This window comes from Chrysemys picta, chromosome 15, assembly GCF_011386835.1.
Source record: "Chrysemys picta bellii isolate R12L10 chromosome 15, ASM1138683v2, whole genome shotgun sequence".
In the NCBI taxonomy this organism is placed as follows: Eukaryota; Metazoa; Chordata; order Testudines; family Emydidae; genus Chrysemys; species Chrysemys picta.
Genome location: NC_088805.1, coordinates 21,117,193 through 21,135,289, shown reverse-complemented (window position 1 = coordinate 21,135,289; position 18,097 = coordinate 21,117,193). Strand labels below are relative to the sequence as shown.

General features: G+C 45.9%; 1 protein-coding gene across 2 annotated transcripts in view; it reads left to right on the top strand.

Moving 5' to 3' along the window:
• Window positions 1-18,097, top strand: part of MMP17 (matrix metallopeptidase 17) — a 118,403-nt gene that overhangs the window by 62,946 nt on the left and 37,360 nt on the right. For both annotated transcript variants that reach the window (XM_005299537.4, XM_042852542.2), the window contains exon 2: window positions 16,095-16,227. In XM_005299537.4, the coding sequence (XP_005299594.1) occupies window positions 16,095-16,227 (133 nt within the window). The remainder of the gene's footprint in view (window positions 1-16,094; window positions 16,228-18,097) is intronic.

The following is an 18,097-nucleotide window of genomic DNA, read 5'->3' as shown; positions in this document are numbered from 1 at the left end:
GAGCCGGCTTGGTTTCCAATGTGGCCAATGGAATGTGGTGTTAGGAGAGCCGGCTTGGTTTCCAGTGTGGCCAGTGGAATGTGGTGTTAGGAGAGCCGGCTTGGTTTCCAGTGTGGCCAGTGGAATGTGGTGTTAGGAGAGCCGGCTTGGTTTCCAGTGTGGCCAGTGGAATGTGGTGTTAGGAGAGCCGGCTTGGTTTCCAGTGTGGCCAGTGGAATGTGGTGTTAGGAGAGCCGGCTTGGTTTCCAGTGTGGCCAGTGGAATGTGGTGTTTGGAGAGCCGGCTTGGTTTCCAGTGTGGCCAGTGGAATGTGGTGTTAGGAGAGCCGGCTTGGTTTCCAGTGTGGCCAGTGGAATGTGGTGTTAGGAGAGCCGGCTTGGTTCCCAGTGTGGCCAATGGAATGTGGTGTTAGGAGAGCCGGCTTGGTTTCCAGTGTGGCCAATGGAATGTGGTGTTAGGAGAGCCGGCTTGGTTTCCAGTGTGGCCAGTGGAATGTGGTGTTAGGAGAGCCGGCTTGGTTTCCAGTGTGGCCAGTGGAATGTGGTGTTTGGAGAGCCGGCTTGGTTCCCAGTGTGGCCAATGGAATGTGGTGTTAGGAGAGCCGGCTTGGTTTCCAGTGTGGCCAGTGGAATGTGGTGTTAGGAGAGCCGGCTTGGTTCCCAGTGTGGCCAATGGAATGTGGTGTTAGGAGAGCCGGCTTGGTTTCCAATGTGGCCAATGGAATGTGGTGTTAGGAGAGCCGGCTTGGTTTCCAATGTGGCCAATGGAATGTGGTGTTAGGAGAGCCGGCTTGGTTTCCAGTGTGGCCAGTGGAATGTGGTGTTAGGAGACCCGGCTAGGTTTTCAACGTGGCCAATGGAATGTGGTGTTAGGAGAGCCGGCTTGGTTTCCAGTGTGGCCAGTGGTATGTGGTGTTAGGAGAGCCGGCTTGGTTTCCAGTGTGGCCAGTGGAATGTGGTGTTAGGAGACCCGGCTAGGTTTTCAACGTGGATTCAGTGGGCAAAGCTCTGCCCTTGCTTACAGGCACACAGCTCTTGTTGGCATCGCTGAATTCAGTGGGTACATGGTTCCTCTTCTGAAGCATCTAGTTCTGGACACTGTCAGCAACAGCAGAGTGGCTTAGGTGGACCATGGGTCTGATTCTATATTCTTACATGGAGCCGTTACAGGAGGGGGAGCCCTGGGTGCAGCAGACAAGGGGTGCAGGGGACAAGTCCTCTCCTTTTAACAGTCTCCTTGAATGTAACCCTTGCGCCCACAGATCTAGAGTTTGATCCGATGTCCTTTACTGGTGAGTTCAGGGCCTGGCTCAATAAATCTGACATTGTGCTCGAGGGTGTGTGTGGGGAGGAGGGTTAAACTACAAGGTAAGTACAAAGCCGTTTGACTGACTTTCAAAATGGCAGGTAGGATGTGGGCCAGCCCTGTATTCCCCATTCTCAAGAAAGATGCCCAGGCAGCAGAGAGAGAACTAGGGAGAAGGCCTGTGAGCCAGGGGCACGTCAGCAGCAGTTCTGAGATCACATGGAAAAGAGACCAGTGTTGATGATGTCTCGTCATTTTCAGTCTTTTTATGGTTGGGAGAGGAGTTGCTCTCTTCCCTTCTTTCATTGCTGCTGCTGAAGCACCCTCTTGTCCCTGACTGCCCTAGGCGTCCCCTCCCACACGGAGTACGTGGAAGGAGATTGCACACTGGCTTGTTGATATAAATGAGGTTTGAATGAGCCTGTCAATTAACCTGAAAATTACAACGTTCAGTTACACCCCAGCCTGGCTCAGCCCTGGTGTCAGGAGGTACAGGTGCTGAGAGGTATTTCTGAGACTGGATCCAAACTCTTCTGCCAGCAGTTCCATACCATATGTTGCTATAGTAATTGCTTATTTTTTTATTGAGTGGAACAATAAGTGTTGTCTAAATCCCAGCCGATGGCATGAGTGCAAGCTGGGCTGCCAGAAGGCTACACTGATATATGTGCTGCTTCATTCTTGATGAGAGCATTAAACCCTCTATTTCCTAACAAACAGCTGCCTTTGCATGCCTGAACAGGGAAAGACAAAACTCGCTCCGTGTTTGTCATAGCGATGGCTTCCAGGATATACTCTGTGACCTTTTAAAGTCATGGGCCCAGATTCTCTGTAGCATCCAGGGCAACGGTCAGGGAGCAGATTGCAACTCCCAAATTCCACTTTGGTATAAACTAGAGCAGCCCCCAGGCGGCTGTGACCTACAGCAGCTGTCAGTGGTCCCCAAGAGACTGTCCACCAGCCTGGGGACAGCCGGAGCACAGATTGCCGTGGCCACTTCTCCTTCCCATCCCTGACATTGCCCCTTCCCTGAAGGCTGCAGAAAAGGTGGTATAGGAGCTGGCTCTATGTCTGCTAGGGGCTCTCCCAGACCGGGGAGGGTTATCTCCAACTGGAGACTGATGAGCAATGTCTACTCCCTTTCCACAGACAAGGCTGGAGAAGCTGGCCCATAGAGCCTGTCATCCAGACAAGCCTGCTAGTGAGTGAGGCTGCTGGATGAATTGTTGCTAACACGGCTTCAGGTAAGCGCAGTGCAGCGGGAGCAGGGTTTTCTAAAATGATTAGCTCTGTATTATTGCCTGGTTTTATACACTTGTGATGCAAGATCAAGCATGTTTATCTGACTATTTAATTAACATCCCATGACCATTTCAGTAGAATGTGTCCTGGGACTTCCTTTTTAAAAAAAAAAAACCTAAAATGTGGCTTAAGAAATTACCACTATGACAGCCAGCATTAGGCGTACCGAGGGCTGAGCAGACATTATCCAGTGAAACTGCTTTTTGATGGGAAATTGGGTTTTTGACTAAGTGGACTTTTTCATCGAAAGTGTCTGCTTTCTGTGGAAAATTTACTTTTTTGGAGGGGCGGGGGTCAAAATACCCAATGGCCTGAAAATCAAAATACTTAGGTTTGGGGCTGAAATTTTTCAGTATTTTGAATTTCTGCCAAAATTTAGACATTTTCTGGCTTTTGCCAAAATTTTCCACAGGGAGGAAAGAAACATTCAATCAGTTCTAGGTAATCCTCTTCCCCCCACTAAGTAGTCTTTCCCCCCCTCCTCGTAATAATACCACCACAACCCTGAGCTAGCACTTCTTATCAGTAGATCTCAAAGTGCTTTACAGAGGAGGTCAGCATCATTATCCCCATTTTACAGATGGGGAAAGTAAGACTCAGAGACGCCCAGGGTCAATAACTCAGTAGCAGAGTCAGGAATGGAAGCCAGGTCTTCCCAGTCCAGTGCACTGCCCCCTAGGCCATACTGCCTGCCCTTTTTATGGCTGGAAATTGAACTAAAAATTATAGACAAAGGCACAAAACCTTTTTCTTTCTTTGACTCATTCAGAGAGAAAACTTCCTTCCCCCTTGTAGACCAATCCTCAGCTGACTGGGTGTGCAATGCAGGGTTTTCACCATCTGCCTAAGCACTACTTCTCTGTTGCCCTGCCTCTTGTGTAATCATTGACTGCAGCTCAAAGTGGATGTAGAATGTTCCCAATTCGCAACCGTCCTGCTTTATGCCCATTTTGCACTGCTGTAAATCCCTCTTCAAGGTGCAGGGCAACGTAGAGTCAGGCCACAGGTATTGGTCCTGCCCATCCAGCTGATGGATGCAGCCCAATCCGATCATGTATGGCAAACCTTGTGTTCCAGTCCCGGCTGCCCACAACTGCCAGCTAACAAATGAGCAATGCTTCAGTCGCTGTATTCTCCCTGCCAGTTCTTCACTGACGGGGATGTACCATGTCCAACGGCATCAAAGGATGCTATGTTATACCACGAATGCTGGCACAGGAGCTGCTGTCTCAGAATTGTAGGTTGTGCCCTTCTGCATCACTGCTGTTGTTAATCTAATTGAATGTTTAAAAGGGAAAAAAGAAATCATTAGCAGTTGCATTAATGGCTACACAGAATTCTGCGTGCTGTATTAGCTTGGATTAAACGGCTGTTTGGATTCAAGTGAACTCCTCCCGCATGAGCTAATGGAATTGCTCCTTCAGTTCAGCAGCAGATGCAACCAAATTCCTGGTCCTAATTCAAGCTGCAGTTTCTCCTCCTAATGAATTAATCAACTGATTATGTGCATATAGTATCACATTAGAGAGGTGTGTCAACCTTTGGGTGAAAATTATTGGTGCTTGTGAAAAAACATTACCTCGGGAGAACGTGTCCCTTGGGAAAAACACAGCATCATACCCTTTGCTATAATTAATTGGTCTTATTCCTAGAGCAATTTGGTCTCACAAAACTCATTTAAAAAACTTAAGAAAAATCCAAATAACTGAAAGCAATTTCCCTATAATTAAGGGTTTGGGGTTTGTTTGTTTTTTAGCTTCCACTCTATTTAACTGTAGCACTGGAGATCAAATAAATCCTGATTGGGGCATTTGTACTGGACATTTAGGTTGTTGTAGGGTTTTTTTTTTTACTCCTGTTGGCCATTAATCTTTTGAAAGCAAGTATCTGCATTTTCTTCTTCTGTGTTTGAAAAGATAAGGCCCTGGTAGCTTTCAGTGCCTCTTAAGGCATTTGTTTTTCATTGTCTTGTTTGCAAGCAGTTTCTTACTGAAATGTTGCTTGGGGAGAGAGAGAGCTGTATGAATAAATGATTTTTTAGTTCTCTGGCTGTTCTGAAAAGTAAAAAAAAAAAAAAAATTATTTCAGGTCAACCTGAAAATTTTCAATGAACAAACAGGGAAAATAAAATTAATTTAGGCTTGTTTTCATCTCAAACTGTTGATTTTTTTTTTTTAAGTAAAATTTGAAACAAAATGTCTTTTGGGATCAATAAATGACAGCATTTGGTTTGGGAAATGTTGAAATGAAACTTCCATTTTTTCAGACTTTTTTCCTACGTTTTTTCCAACTGGAACAATTTGATGAATTTGACACAAATCAGTGTTTTGGCTGACTTGAATCTGCCATTTTTATCTGAAAAATTTCATCCAGCTCTAAAAAGAGGGGGCAGAGTTAAGGAGATTGGAGAGTCCTAAAGTGCTACCTGTTGTTTGTTTCTTTTCCTATTGCCCTTCCCTCTCTGCCTTCCTCCAAATGATTCCAGATGGGAAGATTATGTTTCAAAGCTTTATTGAATGACATATATATTATATACACAGAGAAATAGCACCATAACTGCAATGCATCAAAGGAGAGTTTTATTAACTGCTTAACTGTTGCAGAGAAGAGCAAATACATCAAGCAGACAGAAACTGCTGTGCTGCCAGATGTTCTTCACACCCTGATGTTCATTTGATTTTAGTAGCGTCCATTTAATGCTTTGGTGTTTAGAGATGCTAGAAGAAGCTACCTGTCCAAGGTATCAGCACTGGCAGGTTTCAAGAAGCTTTGGAGATCTGGCTTTCAGGAGCATTGTCAAAGCAAATAAATAAATAATTATGGGAATGAGCATCCTAGGAATGCTATTAATAAATAATGGGAACCGAGATTGGGATCGGTCATAGATATCTGCTAGTCGAGACGGAGTTTTGTTTGTGTTGCACTGGGGCAGGCTGAGGGTTGTACTTTAAGATGCTGGTGTGGATTGTATGATTGTTTCCTGTCTTGAAAGTGAGTTCTGTTTCTCATTCTATCCCAGCAAGCAAAAATTTCTTATAAATACGATGGAGGTATGGGAGTACCTGGGTGTTCCAGTCACAAAGGTATTTTTAAAAAGTCCTGTACTCCTTGGTACTCCTTACAAAAGCAAAGCCTATGTGATCACGTGCATGTGATACGAGTGAAAGTCAGCCTTTTCCAGGGAGTGGAATACTTATATATGTCTTGTTCCTTCCTACATATGCATACAAGGAACTGAGTCAGCACGCACAGCAGCAGTCTGTACACACCAATGAGCCAAAGCTAAATTTGGGGATTTGTTCTAACAGCCTTGATGGTATCCCCTTTAAATGAATCAAAACAACAGGTAGCTTGGTTAATGTTTCAGTGATTCATGCAATCATTTATTAGAGGTGCTGTTTGGTAGAGCTTTTCATAAAATATTAACAAAATGAAGCGTTGAGCCGTAAAACATGTCTCGTCTCAAAGCAGGATGAGTGAAAATATCCGTATGATTCCCCCAAAGAGTAATTTATCACGCAAGATTGTAAAGGTAAGTATAAATACACAGGCATATTATCTATGGGTACCTCTGCACGTATGGCAGCATGCAGAGTACAGACACTGCATGCCCAGCTAGCATGGGTATAAATAGCAGTGTAGACATGGCTTAGGTGAATAGTGTCCGCCAGGCCTGAACCCCCTACACAGCTTTCTACATGCCTAAGAAAGGGCCTGCAAGGCTAGCACCTGGGACTAGGGGCTTCTGGTGCTTTCACATCACCACTGGAAGACTCCTTTAAAGCTAGGTTCAGCAGGAAGTACCGCCCACCAGGGCCTGAGTGGCGGCTCTCACAGCCCACTGATTGGCTGATACTAGTATTTAAACTGGGAGCCAGCATGGGGTGGTGTCTGAGCAGCAACATGGACTGCCTGCCCGCTTCTGCTCCAGATCCTGCTTGCTGTAGACCTTAGATGCTGGCTTCCGCCCCTGGTTGGTCTTTGACTTCGCTATTCAATTGCTGTCTATCACCTGGTGCCCATCCCTGACTTTCTGGTGTCCTGACCTGGCTCCACTCTGACCCTGTTATCTGTCTGCCGCCTGTAACTTGGTGCCTGACCCTGACTTCCTGGCATTCTGACCCTTGACACCCTCACCTCTACATGGCTATTTCTAGCAGGGTAGAGTACTGCCGCTTCCCTGCTGCAGTGAAAGACTGGCTGTTCCAGAACCTTTCTCCACTGCCTTCCCACCTGCCAGGGCTCTTCACTGCAGTGTGTAGCTACCGGGGTAGTGCCTGTACTCTATGCTGTTGTAAGTGCAGACACAGCTGATATGTAATGTGTATTGTTCAGAGGCTTTCCCCAAGTGCTTTGCAGGCAGCATATGTACAAGCATCATTTCACTTCATCTTGAAAAGAACCCATTTCTGCGGTGGAAGTTGGCAGCTGTTTAGCAACTTCACTGTAGTCACATGTAAAAGCTTAGGACAGGAAGTGAAAAAATAATCCCGTGTCCAACTCAAGCTGCGGATAATCTCTCCTGAGAGCTTTTAAACACAATGTGACAAAGGGTAGAAGCATTACTTGGTCCTTAATGTGCAAGGGCTTAAATTCAAGGGAGTGTCCTCATCTTCCCTTCCCACCCCCCAGCTGTGCTCAGGGGAAGAACTATACACCTTAGAGGGCCAGGGTCTTGTGCTTAAGGCACTGGAGTAGTACTCAGGCAATCTAGGTTCAGTCCTTCGTTCTGTTGCAAATGTCCTGTCTGATATTGGCTAATTTCCTTCTCCCTGAATTAAGTCCCTACCTATGCAATGAGGATAATAATACTTCTCTTTTCAGAGCAGCAGCCGTGTTAGTCTGTATCCGCAAAAAGAACAGGAGTTCTTGTTATCTTGATTATCACTTCAAAAGTTTTTTTTCTCTTACTTAATTGGCCTCTCAGAGTTGGTAAGACAACTCCCACCTGTTTATGCTCTCTGTATGTGTGTATATATATCTCCTCAATATTTATTCCACTCTATATGCATCCGAAGAAGTGGGCTGTAGTCCACGAAAGCTTATGCTCTAATAAATTTGTTAGTCTCTAAGGTGCCACAAGTACTCCTGTTCTTTTTGCGAATACTTCTCTTGTCAGTTTACATGGACTGTAAGCTCCTCAGGTCAGAGGTTGGCTTTTACCATGTGTTTCTAGAGCACCAAGCACAACGGGACCCTGACTTTGGTCAAGTCCTCTTGGCGTTATTATAATCATAATCCTACAAGAGGCTGCTTAGGAGACAGAACAGAGAGAAGGTCGGATTCATGATGCAGAGGAACCTTGGGGTGCGGGAAGGAGATTTTTCTGTTTACTTTTCTGATTACGCTGGATTGTAATGGCCACCCTCTGACCCTCAAGGATCAATCACAAAACCGAGCAAAACCTTTTTGGGGGCTGTCGGATGATCCCACCAGGAAAACCACAGCGTTGAGAAATCATCCATAAAACAATAATAATCTTTACATGTGTTTCAAAATGAAGCATCTAATTGTGCGGCAGAGCAAAAGGTAAAAATAAAACTAAAGTATACAAGAAATGGAAGTGCAGTTCTAACCTGGACATTGACTCTACCAAGGGCATTGTGAAGTTTCATGTTTACTGGGATCGACTTTTTGTTCTCTGGTTGCACATGCCCTGGCACAATGGGGTCCTGCTCCATGACTGGGGCTCCTATGCTAAACATGTAATAATATTGTCTGTCCTTATCTTCCGGATCAAATCAGTTTACAAGTAAAAGGATCTGAGATTCAAGCAGGGTGTTTTCCTGCCTTGTACATTGGAAAAAAAATTCCTGCAATTGGAGCTTTGTTGATAAGCATAAACCAGGCTCTGCTCCATCTGACTCTCCAACGTCTGTGCTGATTCTGCAGAACCAACAGAAATAAAAAGTAATGAAAGCTTATTTTTAGTTAGTAAAATGGGTGGTTCAGACCCTGGGAGCATCCTGGATGCACCCAGGGATCTGTGGAGTAACCACAGTCACATTGTTAATATAGTGAGTCACCTTTCCAAAAAACCCTCCATTTTAAACTGCGGTTGCTTTAAAACCTCTTTCAGTAATGTATCGGTCACCAACCACAGCAGGATATGTAGGGGAAGAATACATTAAATCAAGCCAGTTAAAAATTATAGCATTTTCCTCCACCCTCAAAAAACATACTGAACCATAGAAGTGCTTTATTAAACTGTATCCCAGCAGGAACTGGTATAAAAGATGACACTTCTAAACCAAAAACTAAATCCTGATTCTAATGAAGTTCTGTGCTCTGTGGAGGATGGGAAAACATTCACCTATAAATAAGCGAAGGCTGAAAAACACAGAGGAGGAATTAAAATAAGGGTTCTGCCTTAATTCCATCTTAATTAAAGGTCTGCTGTCAAATAAATTTTTAAATATAATGTAGCCTCTCTCACCCCTGCTCCTCATTGTTTATAATGTACCCTTTCAGCTCTTTCCCCAATTAATCCCATATTTCCCAATTTGAGGGAAGCATATTTTCTCCTTGCTCCCGGAGACAGTAATAACTGAGCAGAGTGAGGGTGATCGCATTGTGGCAGTGACAGCTGGCTGGGTAGCTGGGATCAATCAGAAAACAGATTGGGATTGTTTAGATAGTTGCTCTTAAGATTTTACAACTGTCTCTCTCTGTGTATGTATGTACAGCACCTTGCACAACAGGCCCTCGGTCTCAGGGTATGCCTATGCTGCAATGATTGCAGCTCAGGGAGACATACCTGTGCTAGCTTTAATGTAGCCAGCACTGGTACTAGTAGCAGTGAAGCTATGGTAGCACTGCCTTCAGCACAGGCTGCAGCAAGGCCGCCTAGAACAGTGGGTAATCACTCAGGCAGCTAATCAGGGCTGAAGGCCACGTGGCTGTGGCTTCACTGCTACCAGTACCTGAGCAAAAGCTAGCTTGATGATGTCTGTACCAGCTGCAAACGCACCCACCTCCCAACACGCAATGCAGTACAAACATACCCTCAGTCAGGGGCCCCGGGCTCTACTCTAAAAAAAACAAATAATTCCCATTGATCTCCACCATTTCTTTTTCTACTGGTTAATATAAGACCCGTCGTCTCTCCTGCCTGGAATCTTAATCCCCTGTCTCAAGGATTTAAAATATTTTGATATCCTGCCTCCCCACCTTAGACCCAGCCTTGCTCCAGCAGTTCCCCTGCTGGGTGGAATGTGATTCCCGGCTCCATCCTGGGGATGGCTAGGGAGCCAGTACAATGTTTCATCAATAAACACAATGCCTCCATTTTGAAGGGAAGTCTCTATGCCAGTCATCTGCTCAGCACCGAACAGCCAAGGGCCCACAGCTGTGTTTATCCACCACAATAGAAGTTAGGGTTCAGCTGAGCGAAAGCGTCTTTGGACATTACACAGTGCCACACAGGCACTTGTTTTTTTTCTTTTCTTTTCTTTTCTTTTCTTTTCTTTTCTTTTCTTTTCTTTTCTTTTCCAAGCGTGAAAACAATGGCAGAGTCTTTAAATATTTTATCAGCAATGAAGCTGGATCATCCTGGATTCTTTTCCATTTTTTTGTCTGTCTTTGTAAACTCTTGGAACCAGGGGGAAAGATTCTCCCTGGGTAGTGACAGCTTTGAAAATGAATGGGGTGCACTATTGGCATTATAGTGCCTGGGGCTCTTGTGCTCGGTGCTATACTTACACACAATAAGAGACCGTCGCTGCTCAGAAGAGTTTAGAGTCTAACCAGACAAAACAGACAAAAGGCGAAAGAAAAGGAATTGCTATTATGCCCCTTTTACAGATAAAGAAATGAGACAGAGAGACAGCATAAATGATTTGCTCACACTCACACAGAGAAGTTTTTCTAGAGCTTAGAACCGAACCCAAATCTCCTGAGTCCTAGCCCAAGATCTTTATATAACAAAGCCACCTTCCTCTCTTAGCCAGTGAAGTGTTAGTTATGCTCTTCTCATGTCATCTTGGAGCAGATGGTGGGGTCAGTTGCAGAGCTGGTTGGGAATTTTTCAAGAAAATATTTTTTCATCGAAGAATGTCAATTAGTTGAAACTGAAACTTTTAGTGGGAAAGAGTTGGTTTCGGTGAAGTTCTCAACTTGAAAATGTTTTTGAATAAAAACTTCAGGTTTTCAGAACATGCCGTTTTGGCATTTTTGACATGAAAAAATCCAATTTTCCACTTTGAGACAACTCGTTGTTTTGAAATAAGCTAACAAAATTAAAATAAAACATTGCAAAAGTATTGAAATGTTTTGACCTGAACTTATTCTTTTGGAGTTGTGTTTTGTTTTTGTTTTGTTTTTTTTTTTGTTAGAAAACATTTTTGAGCTTTTGAATTTTTGTCCCAATTCAGGACAAATCTCAAGAAATCTTTGAGGAAGGGGAAATAGTTTCCCACCCACTTCTATTCAATTGTCATTTTCTCCAAATCCAGTTTCTCTTCCCCTAGCCTACACAAATTAAGAACAGCGAGGGAGGGAGAAGTTACATCTTCTGTTTGAAGAGATGGTGGCATCCATCCTTGGCAAGGGCATCTCAAGCATGAATCACTGTAGGGTGCTGCACACCATACTTGGTATAGAGCAGCTGGGGACAGGAAAACTAGTAGCATGGATTGTCCTTAAATCTAGAATGAAATAATCTAGATTGAGCATTGTGAGTAAGCCCTGAGAAAGTCATTGGTGGGTCTGCCACTCTTTAGGCAAAGCAGCAATAGGGCGTTTTTAGCTGCAGAGAGCTCCCACCATTGTCCTAAATGTTTTGAAGCTCAAGATGATAAACTCTTTTTTAAAAAGATGAATAAAGTACAGTTATTGCTATAGCTAAATCACTGAAGGCTTCCCCTGGACTGATCCCCTTCTCCAGCTCTTTCACCCACATCTACAAAGTTCTGTGCCCTTTTCTTTGCCTTTTGTCTTCCAGTGCATTCTCCAGGAGGGCAACAGGGAAGCTGATTTAGTTAGGTCTGCAGTGTACAAAAGGTTCTGCTACAACTAGAGGATAAATGATACTGTCTCCATGGCTGTGGAGGAAACCAAATTAAACCCCACGGTCCCTGGCAGTCGACGGGCTGACGTAGGGCTCCATGTCACAGGCGATTTCTCAGGAGCAATTTGTGTAGCTAATTGCTGTCACCAATGTTTTTCCTATGCAAAGGGACAAATAAAGCAGCAGGAGCAAACACTGATGACAGCATTCAGCCCGGCTTTCAGACCACACTTCCCAGCAGATGGGATAAGAGTTAAGTCTCTCCCACTGTGGTCTTTGGTAGCTAATATGTTCCTAGCAGTTGAGTTACTGAATCTGGGAGCTACATTTAAACAATGAGAAAAAGCAGCATAAGCAATTTTCCCTATTCTAATACTGTGCAATCGCGCTAAAATGAGCCAACCATGTACGAGGGCAAGGAGACAACTGACTAGCCAGAGAGGGACCAGGAACCAGAGGCCTGGCTCTTTGAAAGAAATGGCTGATTTTGCTCTCCTAGCAAGCATAAGAAAACCTAGAAGGGAGTTGTGTAAGTGTGAGCCCACTTAACCCAGTGCATCAATAGGGACTTGAGAACTCTCTGTCCTTGAAGGGTGTTGGGAAACTGGGCAGTCAAGCATCAGTGGTAAGCAGAAATTGACTCACAGCATTGATCTTACCAAAATAAGTTAATGGTGTATTGACCATGGTAAAAGCCTAAATCAATGTCAGTTCTTAGTGGCGTGGTAGATCAATATGTCTTTTGATACTGATAAAAAACACAGGAGTCATGTATTCACAGTAATATAAAGTTCTCCTCTGCAGCTCCTTCTGCATTGACTGGAGACAAGAATGGGAGTAAGTGGAAGGCCTCCTTGGAGATGATCAGGCACTGGGCAGAGAGGTGGTGGTTAGGTTTCTTATGGGCCATACTACTCTAGATTATAAAAAAAATATGTGCTTGACTCTATATACGTACACTGAGGTCATTGGCAGAGAGGTGGCTAAACATGGGGGGAGAGAGGTGGGCGTAAACCCATCCACCCTTCCTCTTAAATAAATAAAAATCAGGACTGTCCTCTGCAAATCATGGGCAACTCTGAATGGTTTCGTTCTCCTCCACTGAACAAAGATTGACTTTTTCTTGTGCAGCAAGAGCCAGCGTAGCTGCCACTCATTTATACAATGTTCAGTCTGTGCCCCGTTATTACCAGCAATTTTCATAGCAAGAATGCGGCACAGCGTTGAGAATGGAGTTTTTACATACAAGCTTGCGGTAGAGAGCTCGTTCATTGCTTCTTGGCATGTGGCACTAAACTGGTGGCTCTTGGTTTGGTTGTAGTGATTTCTTGGCAATGAAATGGAAGATATTTGGTTTTCTTTAAGAGTATTTAGTGTTCCTGCAAGATGCCGGAATGGCAGCTCTGACGTATTCTTTTTGTCCTCCCAATAGGAACAGTACGCACAGCCACCCTGCCAGTGGGCTTTACCCTGCGCTAAAGGTAGCGGCTGAGAGGGGAAAGTCAATTTTCATGGACCATTCAGTACTTGGTCTCTCTGCTGATCTTGCCAATAACAGGGGAATTATAGCTGTAATGGGAAGTTCTTCATAAAGAGCCTGACGCAAAACCCTTTGGAGTCAATGGGGGACTTTCCACTGACTTTGGCTCAGGCCCTCGGGAATGTACGAAGACTCCCAAATTCATTTTGCATAGGTGACCAAAGAACCAACCACTTCTGGTCAGGGGAAGGGTTGAACAAGTAGCCTAGACTTGAAAGGCTCCCTGTGCCGTTATCAATGGGATATTATATTTTTAAAAGGGGTTTTTTTAAGTTTATATGAATATATACACACACAAAGGCCATTGGTCTCCTGGAAATGGCCATTTTAGTGTGGGTCAAATTATTTTTGGCCTAAATCTGTTGAACAGTTTCCCATTCTGTGGCTCTTGATGCCTCAGAAGAAATAATATAGAGAGATATACCTATCTCATAGAACTGGAAAGAACCCTGAAAGGTCATCGAGTCCAGCCCCCTGCCTTCACTAGCAGGACCAAGTACAGATTTTTGTACCAGAGCCCTAAGTGGCCATGTAGTAGGGTCGCGCCGGGGCTCTACCCTCCAGGACGGAGGGGCGCCACACCGGCTCACTGTAGCACAGACAGTCAAAGCTCAGGTCCCTTTACGCAGGGGCTGAGCGGCCCACAGTTCAGGGAGCTCAGGCCCTTGAATGCAGGGGCTGAGCAGACAAGCAGTTAAGGAGCCCAGGGTCCTACACCTGAGCGTTGGGCGAGGGGGAAGCCTGCCACCCGTGAGCGGGGTGGCAGGGGGGAACGCAGGCCCACCCACTCCACTGCGTTCCAGCCCGGGGCCCTAGCAGCGGTTACTGCCGCTGCTGGTCAGTGGGGTATCCTGACCGAAACACACTGACATCGGCTCACAGGCCTCTGCAGCCTGACCGGGGTCGGCTACCCCCGGCCTACTTCCGTGTTCCCCATCGGGGCCTACCTCGTTGGCAATGCCGGGTTCGGGCCAGTCCAGCAGCATCGGTTCCTCTGGTGCGGGGCTTGGGGGCCGGTCCGGCAGCTCTTCCCCAGGGTAGCTGGCACGGGGCAGGCTTGGCCAGTCCTCCTCGGGGTACCTGGCTCGACCGGCACGGCGGGGTAGCAGGCGGCTCGCGGCCTGTGGCTGTCTCCCAAGCGGGAGCTCGGCCTGGGACGTCTGTTCTCTCTGCCGGCCTGGGCTCCACTGAGCTCTGCCGGCGGGCTTTTATACTTCCAGGTCGGGGCCGTGACCTCGGAGGGGCGGGCCCCGGACCCAGTGGCTCGCCCGCGCTGGGGTTAGAGGAGGCTCGGCCCTATCGGAGACGGAGGGGCGCCACACCGGCTCACTACAGGGCCCCTCAAGGATTGAACTCACAACCCTGGGTTTAGCAGGCCAATGCTCAAACCACTGAGCTTGCCTTGCCCCCTGTTTATAAACTGTGCTGCTCATATCTCACTTTGGTGACATTCTTGTTCATGTTGCCTGTCAGCTGATTAGGAGAGTTGAAGAGAAGCTCTTTCAGTGTGTGTGACAGGATGGTTTCCCTGGAAGCCCGTTGTAATTTTGTGTCTTCCTGAGTTTCCTCTGTTTAAGCTTTGGGCTCATCTGCTGGGGGTCTTGGGTGATTGCGGCTACTCTGAGAGCTACCTGGAACTTTAGCTAATTGGGAATCATTTCATAAATTGCCACCTGGTTCCTATTAAGGAGCCTGATCCAACTCCTACTGAAGCCACTGGAAAGACTCCCACTGACTTTAATGAGAGTTGGGTTGGGCCCTAAATCAGATGATGGTGAAGATGAGATATAAAACCACGTGAGCCTCTAATCTCTCTTCAGTGGAACCCACCAGCTTTGGTTTGCTTGAGTCTCAGTGAACCTCAGTGGCTGGTTTGCTTCTCATGGTTTTAATGATTTGAGGTTCCAAAACTCATCACGAAACTCGGAACAAAACAATGCAAACCCAAATGAAGTGCATCGAATCCAAAAACACTGGGCTGTCTCCACCCCACCCGTGGCTCCCTAGCACCTCCCCACCTGTAGACATTTTCAGGGAGCAGATGAAGGCCCCTATGCCCATCTTCAATCACTGGAGCCATGCCGTCTCCGCATCTGCAGCGTTTGGGGCACTAGCCTGCCACTCCCCAAACCCCCAAGATATCTTCCTTGAATGAACTGTCCGTTCCAGGTCCCACTGCTGCCTCTCCACTTTCAATCTACCTCTTTCCTAGGCTTGAGATGTTCCCTGAGTGCCCTCGTGGTAAGCAAGCCCCGGTTTCCTGGTTATCAGGCAGTGTTTTCTGGGATGTCTCAGGCCCAAGAATAGAATAAGTCAGTAACAAGAAGGCAGTAGCAAGTCCCAGTGGATTAACTGAGGCCCTGTTGCTAAAAGAAGGGTGAGTAGGCAGGCAGGCAGAAGTTTTACCCTGAGGATGTGGAGAGGAATGGGTCTACCTTGCCAATTCCAGCACCATCCAAACACTGTAGAGGAGAGGGTGGGACCCCAGGGAACCTAACTCCTGCCCCAAAGTCAGAACTATGTAGAGATGAAAAGCAGGTGAGTTCTATTTCGCTCTTTGTTATTCAGCTCCCTTAATCCTCAGCAAGTCTCCCCACAAACAGGTCTCTGCTAACAACCAACAGTCCAAAGGGAGACTAAAAGATAGCTGCATAGGCCCATGTTTTATAGCTGCTGTTGCCATGATCAAAGATAGCTTGCAGCCGGATGGGAAAATTAAATGTCAGCATTGGAATGCATGAAGGTCACTGGATTCCATTACTTAAGTAATGTATACAGATCCATTCTGACACATTCATTTGTTAACATGGACCACAAAGTTCAATGAGGAACTCAGGTGTAGACATGTAAATGGGAAAGACTTCTCCATGCAGAACCGATGGGACCTTCAGACCCTGTCATTCTATCTTTTTTTATTTCCCCCTTCTCCTTGCTTTACAGGACTGGCTGACTAAATTTGGCTACCTGCCTCCTCCAGGCCCTGTCACGGGACAACTGCAGACCCAGGAAGAGCTTGCAAAAGCCATCACAGCCATGCAGCAGTTTGGAGGCCTAGAAGCAACAGGGATACTAGGTCAGTCGAAAACAAGCACTTTCTCCTTCTGTTTCATTTTGATGATCAGCTGCAGAGATGTCTCTTAATAAGATTGGGGAGGGAGGTGCGTTCTCCTATACCACTGAGCCTGCAGAAGGATGACTGTGCCGGTCCCAGGAAGATCTAATGTGAGTGCAACAACGTACGGCCCAGTTTGCAGTTATAAGGAGTAATTACATGGCTCAAGTGCTTTGTTGCCTTGCGTTTTCAACAACCTGAGGCGGGCAATTATTTCACTAGCCCACATGCCCATGGGGTTCTTATTGTGCTCAGAATAGCTCTTGATGTGTTTAAAAAAGGAGAGAAACCATCAGAACTGCTGGGTTGGTTGGGTTTTTTGAATAATTGATTACATCATCCAACTGAGGAAAAATAAGCTAATTAATCGCCCAGATTCGTATATTGAACTATTCTATTGTTATCCTTCTTTTTGACAAAGAGGGGTGGGGGTGGAAAGATTGTTTCTAAAAGACCGACTCCCGGCTGTTCTTTTTGTCTTTTTCTCCTGCTCATTATACTGGTTTGCATTGAATTCTTTTTGAAGACCGCTAGGTTTTTTGGCTTTTCACTTTGCTAAGAAAGCCAGAGTTATTGTCAGGCTCTCAGCCATATTAATTTGCAGCTGCAGAAGGATGGGCTCATGGCTTAACCACAGGGTTTAGGGGTTTGGGATTCTATTCCTGGCAACTTTCTGTGTGACTGGAGGCAAGTCCTTAACCTCTTTGCGCCTCGGTTTCCCTTTCAGTGACATTGGATTCATTAATGGTTGTGAAGTGAGAGCCTCAGAAGGAAGGAATTATAGAATTATGAAAGATTACTGTTGTTGCTGTTGTTGTTTAGATACTGTGACACTGAGCGCTCCTGTGTATCCTAGTGTTCAAGAAAAGTAGTTGCTCTAGTTAAAAACATAACAAGTCAATTATTTTCTTGCCTTATTTATTCCCACCCAAAGCAGTTCAGAGTCTTACCATAAGGTTCACCTCACCTGAGCCCTCCAATAGACTTCTCCCTGAGCTCCAGGGATGGGATCTAGGAAACTGATCCAGCTCCTGTTGAAGTCAATGAAACGACTCCCTTGGAGTTCCTTGGGAGTTGGATCAGACCCCCGAAGTGCAAGTCTCTTCCTGGCCTGTTGGCCTCATGCACTGCTGTGGAGTTGTCCAACCCTTTGCAAGTCCAGGTTGGCTGAACCCCACTCTTGCAATGTTGGGACTGGGTCAAGTGCATTCCCGTCCCGACGGTTCAATCAGCCCCACGAGGAATTAGCCGTAGGTGTGCATCAAATGATTCCATGGTGAAGTTTGGTCGACATAAGCACACACAAGACCGGGGCTGGGATTTTTAAAGTCGGTTCTGCTTTTCTCTGAATCTGTTTGCTTGTCCCTAACAAATCTTCTTAGTTGTTTTCATTTTAAAAAGGAGGGGGGAAGTATCATCGTAACCCTCCTAAAGTCTCTTTGTCTCTCCCTGCCTGGACACAGTTCTTACGCATAGAAACAACCTGCTGTAGTGAGGTCAGTTTGCTTTCACTGCCTTTATTTAGAAGAGAGTTAGCGAGAACCTGCTAATTAGCAGGCTCTCCTCCTTTGCCAAGTCCAGACTATGGCTTGGCAGCTCTCGACAAGTCCTTCTCTGAGCAGCTGCTTCCCATGTCCCAGCTCTCTGTCCACGTTTCTTATCAGCTCATCACTGAGATGCTTGCTTTCCATTTTTAATTAAATACATGAAATTATCTTTCTTTCACGTCTTATCAGAAACACCGAGAGGCCGAGGAGCAAGGTGGATTTCTTGGTTTGGGGTTTTTGTGTGTGTGAGAAATTATGAGCATAGTTTAAAATGGCCTTCACAG